Source organism: Carettochelys insculpta, chromosome 11 (genome assembly GCF_033958435.1).
Source record: "Carettochelys insculpta isolate YL-2023 chromosome 11, ASM3395843v1, whole genome shotgun sequence".
NCBI lineage: Eukaryota > Metazoa > Chordata > Testudines > Carettochelyidae > Carettochelys > Carettochelys insculpta.
Window position 1 is genome coordinate 45451959 of NC_134147.1, and position 12358 is coordinate 45464316.

The following is a 12358-nucleotide window of genomic DNA, read 5'->3' on the forward strand; positions in this document are numbered from 1 at the left end:
GAGCCATTGAAAAAATGGGCTGGCGGGAGAAGAAGAGAGGTTTCAGAGTTGGGGAGCGGCTCTGAGCATGGGGTGGGAAGTGGGCTGTGCTGGGCCTGCTGAGGTCACATGAAAAGAAGGGAAGATGAGCCTTGGGGGAAGGATAGGTCGTAGAACTCTCATCATAAAACAACCCCAAATCATTAGGGATATTTGTTGTGTAAACACGTTATTTAAATTGGCTAATTTACATCTTTGTAATTGATAAGTATATAACCATAAACTTCCTAATTTTACAACTGTTATTCATGGATTTAGTGCTGGTGACAGGCTACGGGGAAGGAAGCCGTCTCTTTAGCCACATGGAAACAGCTGCACAAGCTGCCCTCCAAATGCCCACAGGTCTCAACACTGATTTGAAGGGTGGGTGGGGATGGGGGGAACAGGGCAGCTCCATCTCCATGGCTCAGGAAGTTCTTGGCCTCTCAGCTGAGTTTCCCAAAGGTTGCAAGAGCTTCTGATATTGGAGTTGCAACTAAAACCCAGTTGTGACCCCCAGGAATGAAAGCGACCCCCCACCACACACACACAGTCGGCACAATTTGACACTGCCCTCTGCTCCTCTAACCAGCGAGCATGACAACTGAACATCTCAGCTCAAAAACGGCAGGTGGGCAGGGAGCATTTCCTTATACATGAGGCCTATCTTGGCGAAGTGGAAACAGGTGACAGTCCTAGGGGGAAGAGGTTTGGGGGTTGGCAAGACTGAGCTGGAGCAAGATGACTTGGATTGGTAGAACTGAGTGCAGTGGAGAAATGAATGTGGTGATTGGGGATAGATGGATGGGGTGTGTGAATCATGGTATGGCTCATGTGAGAGATGGTTAAGAACCAGACTGGTCTGGGACAGCAAGGAACCTGGAACAGGCAGAGACCAGAAATCACAGAGCCAAAATGCTGCATGCCCACCCTGTTTTCTGCTGGGATGAGTAGTTTTTCCACCTTGAATGGAGGAGGGTGGTGGGAGAAGAAATAGGGCTCCCTGTGTTCCCATTTTCATGCCACTTCCCAAGGACACCACAGAACACCCTTCCTCGGGGACCCCCCCCCCCACACCATTAGTTTTTTTCACTTGGAAAGCTTGGCCAGGAGAAGGTGATGGAGGGGGAGTAGGTGGCACTGGGAGGTCACGAGGGTTCTGCAACCTGCAGTTCTGTCACTAGCCATGGTGCTGCTGAGTGGCCCTCCCCGGCCACCTCTGCTGGTTGTAGGGTCATTTTCTGAGGCAGGGCAAAGGAACTACACTGCAGGGCAGGAGGCTGGGCTGCCGGATGCCAAACCTTCTCTGTGATGTACAGCTCCCTTGGGCTGCTCCCCAGATTTACTGCCCCACATCCGCACCCTCGCTCTGCTCTGCTAGTGCCCCGTCAATGCTGCACCTTCGCTCCCTCTGCACCTCCCTAGTCCAGCAGTGCCCTTCCCAACCTCTCCATCCTCCCAGCCTCCCCGTCTGCCCCTGCAGCGTCCCTAATATCCCTCCCATTCCCCAAAACCCCACCCGCCCTTCCGTGTCTGCCCCATCTCCCTGCACCCCCGTATCCGCCCGCCCCAGCAGCGGCCCCCCTCGCCAGAGGCACGTGCGCACACGCCGGTGGGGCGGACACGCGCGGGGGAGGGGGAAGGGGGCCGGCCTGGGCATGCGCGGGAGGGGTAAACTGGCAAAGGGCGGGGGAGCGAGCGCGCGGCGGCGCCTGCCCCGCCTCCTGCGTCCGGCAGCGCCGCTCCAGCACCCTGGTCAGCGCCGGGCAGCGCCCCCGCCGGGCAGGGCAGGGTTAACGCGGCGGGCCCACGTCAGCGCCTCCCCCCCTTCCCCCTCCACCCGCGAGCGGCGCGCTGGGAAGATGCCTCCTTCGCTCCTCGCAGCTGGCAGCAGCCGGGCACCGTCCTGCCGGGGGGCGGCCGCCTGCCGCTGAGCCCCGCTTGCGGCGCGCGCCGGGTTTGCACCCGCTGGGCCGGGCGGCGAGCGGCGCGTGCAGAGCCAGGTCCTGCAGCCGGGAGCGGCGCGCGCAAAGCCCGGGGCCGGGCGGCGAGCGGCGCGTGCAAAGCCCGGTCCTGCAGCAGCGAGCTGCGCGTGCAAAGCCCGGGGCCGGGAGGGGAGCGGCGCGTGCAAAGCCCGGTCCTGCAGCAGCGAGCGGCGCGTGCAAAGCCCGGCCCGGGAGCGGAGCGGCGCGGCGCGTGCAGAGCCGGGACCGGGAGGCGGGCGGCGCCTTCCCGCAGGGAGTTCCCCGGTGCTGCGGGCGCTCCATGCTCCCAGCCGCTCCCTGATCGCCCCGTCGCTCGCCCCGCAGCCCGGCCGGGCCGGGCCCCGTCGCCAGCATGTTGGACCCGTCGTCCAGCGAGGAGGAGTCGGACGAGCTGGTGGAGGAGGAGAGCAGCAAGGAGGTGCTGGCCCCGGCCGCCGCCGGCGCTCGCCTCTCGCCCAGCCGCACGAGCGAGAGCGCCGGGCCGGGCGCCGGGCTGCAGCCGGGCGGCCGAGCCGGCGGCGGTGGCGCTGGCGGGGGCAGCGTGAGGCCTTCCAGCCCCAGCCCGTCGGTGGTGAGCGAGAAGGAGAAGGAAGAGCTGGAGCGGCTGCAGAAGGAGGAGGAAGAACGCAAGCGGCGCCTGCAGCTCTATGTCTTCGTGATGCGCTGCATCGCCTACCCCTTCAACGCCAAGCAGCCCACCGACATGGCCCGCCGGCAGCAGAAGGTACGGCCGGGCTGCGGGCGGGCCCAGTCGCAGGCCTCCGGCCCGGGTGCAGGGCGTGGGGCGGTGGCCGGGCGCGCGCTGCTTTTGCCCGGCTCCCCGGGCGGGCCCCGCGCGCAGGGCATGCAGCAGCTGCGCCGAGGCCGAGAGGGAGGGTGGCGAGAGGCCCCGGGGCAAGTCAAGGAGCTTTGGGTGCCAAGAGCCCAGCCCAGTGGCCCCCTCGCTGCAGCTGTGCCCCGGTGGGGGGGGGGGTGGGCACTGGCCATGGACCAGCCCCTCTCCCACTCAGATGGCCCATTGCACGTCCTGTTTGCCTTTGCTCTATGTGCTGATAACAACAAGGGCAGAGGTGCACCCAGGGAGCCCATTCCTTCAACCTCTCTGTCTTTTCTCTCTCGCCTGCCTGTTCCAAGGGAGTCAGGTGCTCACCCCAGGGAAGCAGTCCAGCCGTTGAGCTACCACAGATCTAACCAAAGGTTACTTTCCCCCAGTTGCTTACAGTGCTTGTACTGCTGTGAGCGCCAATTATTGCATCAAAGCTTTTGTGTTCCCGCTGGAGGAGGCTCAGCCATCTCCGTGCAGCTTTGATGTCTAACAATAACAAACCAGGCTGTGCCACAAATGCAGCTCCCTGGTTTTCTTTTCTAATCAGTCATTAAAAACTGCACTATCGATGATTTTTTGTATATTTCCTTGACGGCTTATTGCACCTGCTTAGCTGGATTTTGGAAAACATTGCTGACTGCAGACCCGAGGAAAAGGATCAAATGCACAAAAATGCCTCCATTTGAATTTCATTAAGGCACACAAAAGTTCTGACAAATTCAAGGGTAGTTGAAATGCAAATATTTATCCTGTGGCCAGCCAAGTAGTGGGAGTATAAACTTGTAAATTATTTTTAACACAAGTTTAATTTACCCACTCATAATAAAGATGTCTTCTTCAGATTTATTGCAGTTCAATGTACATTCAGATTCATAAGAATCTTTGCAAAGATGCATTTCTAGATTAGATATTCTGTTTATGCAGTGTCCAGGTGATAAACTTTGAAATCTTGGCCATTTAAATATATCTCCACATGCACGGGTAAAAATACAGGAGATATGACAGTGCTATTGTTTTATGTGCTTGTTAAGTTTATATTTTACCCAATTCAAAGTAGTGTTTGAGCTACATACTATATGTAACTATGTTCAGAATTAACCTAAATGTATGTGTCTGCACTGTCATTTTATTTGCTCTCTCTTTACTTCTTTTTGTAAAGTACTTGAAAGTCAAGCTAGAAACTCAGAATATAAGTTTCAACCTGTGGTAAATGGTTATGGCCAAGTTACAAATATGTTACCAATTATCAACAGAAGAATACAGGAAAATAAAGCTTTACCATGACAGTGCTGACCCAACATTAACTATAGATTTGTGACTGCGTCACTATATTACAGCCTTATATCGCAGTTCCAGAAAGAAGAATAGGAAAGAACTCTTCATCCAGAGTCTAAGTGAGATGATACAGTACTGCAGTGAATTCAAAGAAGTGTTATTGACTCTTTTGGGTATGATGGTTTTATATGCTAGTTCTACTTCTGTCAGCAATGTGGGGTTTGGTAGGCAGGTAATTCCCACAAGCACAGAATGCATTTCAGTCAAATGCAGCTTCCTTTCTTCCCAAAGCAGTCTGAGGAGAGAGATAATGGGACATGTCTATCTGGAACATTGACCTGCTTTTTTAATTTCTGTTGTTTATGCTTATTGATACTGTAGTCTTGGACATGATTCTCTTTTGCATTTGTAATCTGTGTAAACGAGAAAGATTTTAGGGCATACTGAGTAAACAACATTCATTCATTTCAGTCACGAGGCGGTAGAAATAAATATCTGTACCACACATACTATGAAGGCAATATGAAGCAGCTTGGTGCTGCTGCAAGATTGAAGCGTCCCATGCTTTGGTTGGTTGGGTGAAATATGGTGATGGTGATACAGCTAGATTTTTGTTATGTTTTTTAGTGCACCTCTTCTTGTAGGCTGTGGACATATTTTTTTAATTTTCTCACCCTGTTTCCTTTAATACCTCTTCACATTAGGGACAAGTGGGGAAAGAGAGTAACATAATCACTAGTTTTTGTGTAGCTGAAAAAGGAAAAACTGGATTACAGTTAAAGATGAACTGCTAATAGAAATTAGCTCTAGAAATGTTGGGGAAAACATTTTGTTAATCTGAAAATGAGTGCAAAGCAGAAATAAATCCTATCATGTGAAAAGATACAACTCTAGCAAGAAAAGGAAAAAGGAATATTTCAAAAAGTAGAAAAAATGAGACAAATGTAAGTAGCGAGTGTGAAAATGATGAAGTGGTAAAGAGAAAGGGAGATAAGGACGTTAAAATAGGACTACAGAAGAACACAAATCACTTTCTGTCAATAAGAGTAATGCGAGAAAGTGTATTTGGCCCATTTATGTGCATAGTAAAACAATTTGTGAAAATAAATGGGTTGCAGTGCTTTAAAAAATAATTTCCTACCCTATACCAAAAGTTTGGGAAACTAAAGAACCTCTGTCATTTTCCTAGACAGTACGTAACCATTCTTGAGTGTGAAGTCCTTCTGGTTGTCTGCTGTATATTCCTCAGCTGAGTTGGCCCAGGGATTCCATGGGATAGAGGCTCGACTCTCAGCTCAGGCAACACTCCCATTGACTTCAGTGCCTGGATTGCCTGAGCGAGGAGTTAATGACTGGACTTCAGGTGAGCCTACGTGCTGGCTCGAGGTGTACCAGGTTGCTGCAGCTCCCCCTGACTTGAACTGGTGTCCATTATACACAGGGTTTACAGTTTGGTTCAATGGCTCTCAGCTCCCTCCACTATACAGATTGTTTGAGCACCTCTGCACGTGACCTGTTGTTATCCTGTCAGATTGTTGTACAAGCAGGAAATTGGCATGTTTGTTGCTGCTGTTTTCACTTGGCAGTGGTGTCATTAGCAAGAGGACAAAATGTGGAGTAAGTTGGGCTCCCCAGTCGGGGCTGGATGTTCCGATAGCGTTGCTTGTTATAACAGTTCCTTATGGAAACTTTATAGTCATTCATGTGTTGGTTTATAAGATCTTTTAAGGTCTTAATACAAAAACCCGGGGCTGGAGACAAACTGGGGTTTAACAAATACATTTTCTTTCCTAGAAGAAAAATGACTGACTTGTTTGGATTCTTATGGAATTGGTTCCCTCTTTTATCTCTCAAAGTTTTCAGTCTGGAAAGGAATTGACCAGATTTGGCAAAACAGTAATTTTTAAGCAGCAAGAGTCTCTTCTCTTCCCCTGTACTGATCAGAGTTAATTGTCCGACCCTCTCCACCTTGTCTCAAAAGGCTGCAGCTGGGCAGGCAGGAAATAGTCAGACTAGGACCAGCAGGAGTGTTAATCTAAGGAAGGGGAGTGCAGAATGGGTAATAAGGGAAGAGTTTACTTCGTTACGCACAGGGGCCTGGTGATGTTATTGGAGTGGGTTAGAGAACAAAGGAAATTATCTTGCAGGAATATGGCAGGCCCTGGGCTTGATGAATGCAGGCAGGAATTCCTGCATGACTAATGGTGTGTAGTTTCTGTGTAGTAAAGTCCATAAACCTTATAAAACTATATGTCTATAAATATGCTAATGTCTGTTCCTGTGGTCCTCACTTGGACAAAAGCCCCGTCGATTTATGTAGGCAGCTGCAGCTGTGATGCCCAAACAGTATTATGGCATTAGGGAGCCACGAGTGTGGAACACACAGAATACGTGGGCCTTTGGAGGCGATCTGCAGTGGCTGGATTTTGGAGGGTGCAGTGTCCCCTCCCTGGGTCAGATCCTTCACTACAAAGGGAAACAGCAGTTTAGAACGTACTCCTTGTGGCTGCAGTGTACCTCATATGCCAGTGCTGGGCGAACTGCAGTTCATGGGCTGCATTCCATCCACTAGGGATTTGCCCATCCCCCCTGCCCCCCCCCCCCCGGCTTCTTACCTCGCCCCGTGTCTCTTGCACACTGGGGCACTGGAGCCCTGCACTTCCTACACCTGCCTGCTCTCTCCCAGCCTTTTCAGGGGAGCATGGATCACCTGAGTCATGCTTTGTTCTGCCCCCCGCTCCCCACTTTCAGAGCTGGAATGCCACACATCAGCTGTTTGTGGCATTCCAGCTGTGGCAGGTATGGGGAGGAGGGGGCACCAAGTGTGAATCGGGTGATTTGTGGAGCTTCAAACATGCTGGGAAGGGAGGGGGAGGATGAGGTAAATGCCAGGCTCCAGTGCCCCAGTGCATGACAGGTTCATGAGGGAGGGTAGGATCAGGCAGGAGGAACCACAGGGAAGACAGAGGGAGTACTCGTCCTCAACCCTTTTCAAGGCATGGCATGCTCCTCTCCTTCCAGCCAGCCCCACTGGGGCACAGTTCTGCTCACTTGCTTTTGGTAGGTGTGAGACACTGGAGCATCTGCTCTCCCTCATTGTTCCCATTTAAACGGGCTACATTCTGGAAGCAATCAAAAAGTCTGAGTGTGCTGTATTTTATGGGGTCTGTTCAGACTCCCTGGGCTGTGTACCACGCCTGACAGTTACTTGTTTACTGCTACCTTAGCAATTTAAAAAGTACCCTAATTTCAATGATAATCATGCAGGTTCCAAATTGGAGATCCTGTATATGCTCTTAGGACACAAATGACCCCAGGTACTTTTCCAAAGAGTCAGGGTTGCCTCCTCCACATCACTTCTTCCATCACTGCTGTGCAGGTATGTTGTACAATGCCTGGCTGCCATCCTCCACCCCAGAAGTGGCCGCATGACAGCATTGTGGTATGTGTACACTGTAGTTGCTATTTGTATACCACTATGGATGTGCATAGCTATTCATAAATAGAAAATATAGGTTATAAATTGTTCAGGGGTCCTTCAGGGTGAATGGAAGTATATCCATGTCAAGTCATTTTATGCGGTTATGATAAATTATCCTATATAGCAAAGCAAAGAGTCCCATGGGAATGAGTGAATGCACACACAGCATACCAGGTATTCCCTGTTTATGCACTAGTCAAATACTCTCTATTTCGAACTTTAAGAGGAGTTTGAGCTCATGCGGGTATCTGTAGAGTACTATTTTCAAGTCACCAATTCTTGATCAGTTTGAGGGACACAGAAAGGTGTGAGTTTCAATGTATTCAGACATAGGTTAATTTTCTTATGCCCTCATTTATTTGCTGCAAATGGCCTTCGGTTTAGTAGATGTACGTCTGTGGATTGACTGTACATTTTACTCACATTTTATTTTAATGCTCCAGGGGGTATTCACGTTTGTTAGTGGCTTGCCTCATATTTTTTGTCTTTGCTTTAGCTGTCATTTGATTGTTGGGAGAAGAGTTAAACATGGTATTTCCCTGCACCCATCTGAGCACAAATCAGAAATCCCTTGCCGAGGCCCATGAGGGATAGAGGAGACAGATGGCAGAAATCTATTTAGGAGGGGTTTGTTCACTGCTTCAGTCCAGGCTGATGCTTCTTTTTCTGTGGAACCCCTGACCTCTTGCCCCCTTCTTTCAGCATAGTTTCTTAGTGCATGATTGTGGCCAGCTGGGGACACTTTTGATAAGTTGCTAGCTAACACTTCCCTCTGAGTCAGAGAGCACCACCTCCGTGACACCTTGAAACCAAAACCAAAAATGTGTGAGTTTAAATGGGAGACATAGTATAGTACAGCTCATTCACTTGAACCAGCGTCAAGTGAGTGGAAGGTGGATGAATGTCATCAGAGTTATCGATACTACACGCTCTGCATTTAATTTAGAACACAGTAGTTTGAACGACTCCTTCATTTAATTCATTTAAACCCTTGTACTCCAGATAGAATACAGGTCATCTACAAGTCTCCTCCACTTTAGTCTGTCTTGGGACAAAACTGACAGCTGCCTCCAGGAGTGCCCCAATTGTTGTCCTTCAACGTCGGTAGACCTTCTCCACGTTGTCCGAGGTCTTCCTCTTTTGCATTTTCCTTGCGGGTCCCATTTGAGAGCTTGACAGACTACGCTGGATGGTGGTTTTCTGAGAGTGTGGCCTAGCCGTCCCCACTTTCTTCTCTTAATTTCAGTGTCAAGTGGTTCTTGTCCTGCTCTGTTTCAGAGCTCCTCAATTGCAAAAAAGGTTTTGCCATTTGATGCAGAGGATGTACCTCAGGCATCTGTTTATGAACGTTTGTAGCTTGTGATTTGAAGATGTTTTTGTATGTCGGCTCTTGCGCGCGTACAAGAGACACTTCACATTTATGTTGAACAGCCGCAGTTTCATCTTTGTAAATGTTATTTGTGACCCCATATGGGATGGAGAGTGTTGAATGCAGCTGTTGCTTTCCCTATCATGCCATTGATACCTTTGTCTGTTCTTCCGTCTCTGCCCATGATACTCCCCAAGTTGTTGAACTGCTCCACATCTTCCAGGGCATCTCCTCTCAGTGTGACGGTGTTGTTGGATGGGTTGATCCTCATTGTTTTGGTCTTTCCCTTGTTCATGCTCAGTCCAGTCACTGAGGCGCTTTTCTTCCATGTTTTCATGCTGGTGTGAACGGAGGGCGACATCGTCAGAAAAACCAATGTCCTCTAGCTGTTTGAGAAGCATCCACTGAATGCCCCATTGATGACCATCTTTTGTCCTGCTTATAATCCAGTCCATTGTGATCAAGAACAGGAAAAGTAACAATAAGCACCATTCTCGCACTCCTGAGAGTACGCTGAAAGATTCTGTCAAGACACCATTGTGAACAACTTGTCATGTTGAGGGCTCGTACGCTGAATGGATCAGGGTAATAATTTTGGATAGGATGCCACACTGTTGCAGCGGTTTCCACAAAGTGTTTCTATCAACACTGTCGAAGGCTTTTTCACTGTCTGTGGAGCTTACGTACAGGGGCCGGGGGGGGGATGGTGGAGGGAATCCTTAGTTTGTTCTAAAATGTAATGAATCCATTAGGCGAGACATTACAATTAATCAGTATGTTACCAGTTTGTTATTAGGTAGGCGCCTGTGTTTTTCTGCAGTGTAGATGAACAGGCAAAAGGGAAATATCTAGAGATACTCTCATTTCTTAATAAAGTAGTGAAAAAATGGGAGGGCTTGATTCAGACGACTCTGAATTACTTCAGTGGAGCTATTGATATTGGTGTCACTGAAAACCTACATAGTGTATGATGCTGCAAAGTATTTTATTATTGTCTCAGCCCCCATTCAACACACAACCTAAACATCAGCTTAAGAAGCAGTATGTACCTATTTGTTGAATAAGGATGGGTTTATGCACATGCTTGAAGTTAAGCATGTGTGTAAGATGAACTAGGGCCTAGCAGGCCAGTTAAAATAGATTTTAAATATCAGCTTCTGTTTTTCATGCCTAAATTTAGCATATTATAGTAGAGGAAGTGACACAGCTTGTGTGGCGTCTGAAGTAATTAAATATTTTGTGGGCCTCACAGGCTGCGTTTCAGATGTGCGAGAAAAGCCTTCCACTATTTGTACATGAGTGAACTTACTGAAGAGGCCGGTAGAGTGCACTTCTTGGACTGAGTCAGGAGCAATGGATGCTGTGGTGTTGCCCTGCACCAGCCTGTGGAAGGAACTGTAACTTGCCATTGGAATTCCTCCTGTGTCTCCATTATTGCTCTGGCAGGTGGAAGTTGGGAGCTGCAGCTCTGGAAAGGAGCTGTTTACTTCCCTTTGTATTCTATCCAACTCCACTGGCCAGCCACCTTCGTCGGCCCCGCTAAGTTGGGGGATAATTGTCATCTGTAGAAGGACAGCTGGTTATTGCTGGTGGATCCACAGGTGGCAAATGAGACTGACCTGAGAGCTACAGAGCCTTTCACAGCAGGGGCAGATCTGGATGGTTGAAATGGGCTGCAGTGGATTCTTTCCTCCTTGCCTATATCTCTGTTTCCAGTTGTCTTTGTTGGATCTGGAAATTCCTGGATCCATGCCACAAGGTCCTTTCAACATTTTGATCAGTTGAGGGATTGGGTTTCCTGTGCGTCGACATGGATATTATCCTTCTTCATGTTGGCTTTGAGAGCCTCAGCACGTGGGATGCAAAGGCAGTGCTCCACCCACTTTCTGCCTGGTCTTTGACTTCCTGGGAGGAGTATCTACACCATAGCTCTGGTCCACTGTAAGAAAATGGGCACAAGATCCAGGGGACCCTCGTAATAGAACCATAGAATTCTGGGACTGGAAGGGACCTCAGGAGGTCCTCCAGTCCAGCCCCCTGCCTAAAGCAGGATCAACCTCAACTAAATCATCCCAGCCATGGCTATGTTCAGCCTCTCCTCTGCTGTAATCCCCAGGTCCTTTTCTGCTCCATTGCTACTTAGCCAGCCAGTCATCAGCCTGTAACCGTGCTTGAGATTCTTCTGTCCCAAGTGCAGCACTTTGCACTTCTCCTTGTTGACCCTCATCAGATTTCTTTTGGCCCAATTCTCCATTTTATCTAGGTCACTCTGGACCTTTTTCCCCTACCCTCCATTGTATCTACCTGACCCCCAGCTTAGCGTCACCTGCAAATTTGCTGAGGGTGCAATCCATCCCCTCATCCAGGTCATTAATACAGGCGTTGAACACTACTGGCCCTGGAGCTGATCCTTGCGGCTCTCCACTTGAAACCGACCACCAACCAGACATTGGGCCATTGACCACTACCCACTGGGCCCAACCATCAAGCCATCTTTCTATCCAACTTACAGTCCATTTATCCCATCCATACTTCCTTAGCTTACGGGCACGAATGTTGTGGGAGACTGTATCAAAAGCTTTGCTAAAGTAAAGGTGTGTCACATCCATTGACTTCTCCATGTCCGCAGAGCCAGTTACCTCATCATAGAAGCTAATCAGGCTGGTCAGGCATGACTTGCCCGTAGTGAATCCATGTTGACTGCACTTGTTCACTAATGTGGAAATACAGGGGGATGAGAGGGAGCCCTTAGGCTTCTGTGGAGCTGCATTAGGGGTATTCTCAGTCTAGCTCCTCCTGGTTACTCACACGAGTAAGGCTGCAGGACAGGTCTTTAGATTGATGTCTAGCCCTCTGCTCAAAAGACTTTTGGACAACTCATCTCAGGGTATGTCTTTTCTGCAGAGTTCACTGTTGTACTCAGCACCAGGGTTTAGGCAACCACATTAGCCTAGCCTGGTTGTGAGTGTCCACACTGCAAAGCTGCTTTAGACTTACTGCCTCTGCCCTTGTGCTGTACTCATCTTGTGCGACGGTAGATCTTCTGGAGTCCTATCCTCTGGCTCTTTGAACTGCAATAATCTGAGGCACTCTGTGTCTTTCCCTGTGAATTGTGGGAGAAGTTGCCTGTCCTTCTGGACACGAGAAGGGAATTGTGGGAAGACACTGGAGGACTAGTTGTGCTGAAGTGATTTAGCCTGCATCCTCGCTGTAGGGTGGGCAGATGACCAGCCTCAGTGAAAGCAGCATGGGAGCTTTGACCTGTACACCATATCCCAGGCCAACCTGATTGTAAATCCTTGGCTTAAGGGGAAACATAGGAACCGGAGCCCGAACTAACTCAGCAGTGAAACAAGCTGTCAGTGTGAAGTAGAATCTCTGCTTGGAATGCATTACATGGGAGA

General features: G+C 49.5%; 1 protein-coding gene across 13 annotated transcripts in view; it reads left to right on the forward strand.

The window, feature by feature from the left end:
• The first annotated feature begins 2355 nt into the window (after positions 1–2355).
• CADPS (calcium dependent secretion activator) overlaps positions 2356–12358 on the forward strand; it is a 349949-nt gene continuing 339946 nt past the window's right edge. For all 13 annotated transcript variants that reach the window (XM_075006219.1, XM_075006222.1, XM_075006221.1 and 10 more), the window contains exon 1: positions 2356–2727. In XM_075006219.1, the coding sequence (XP_074862320.1) occupies positions 2356–2727 (372 nt within the window). The remainder of the gene's footprint in view (positions 2728–12358) is intronic.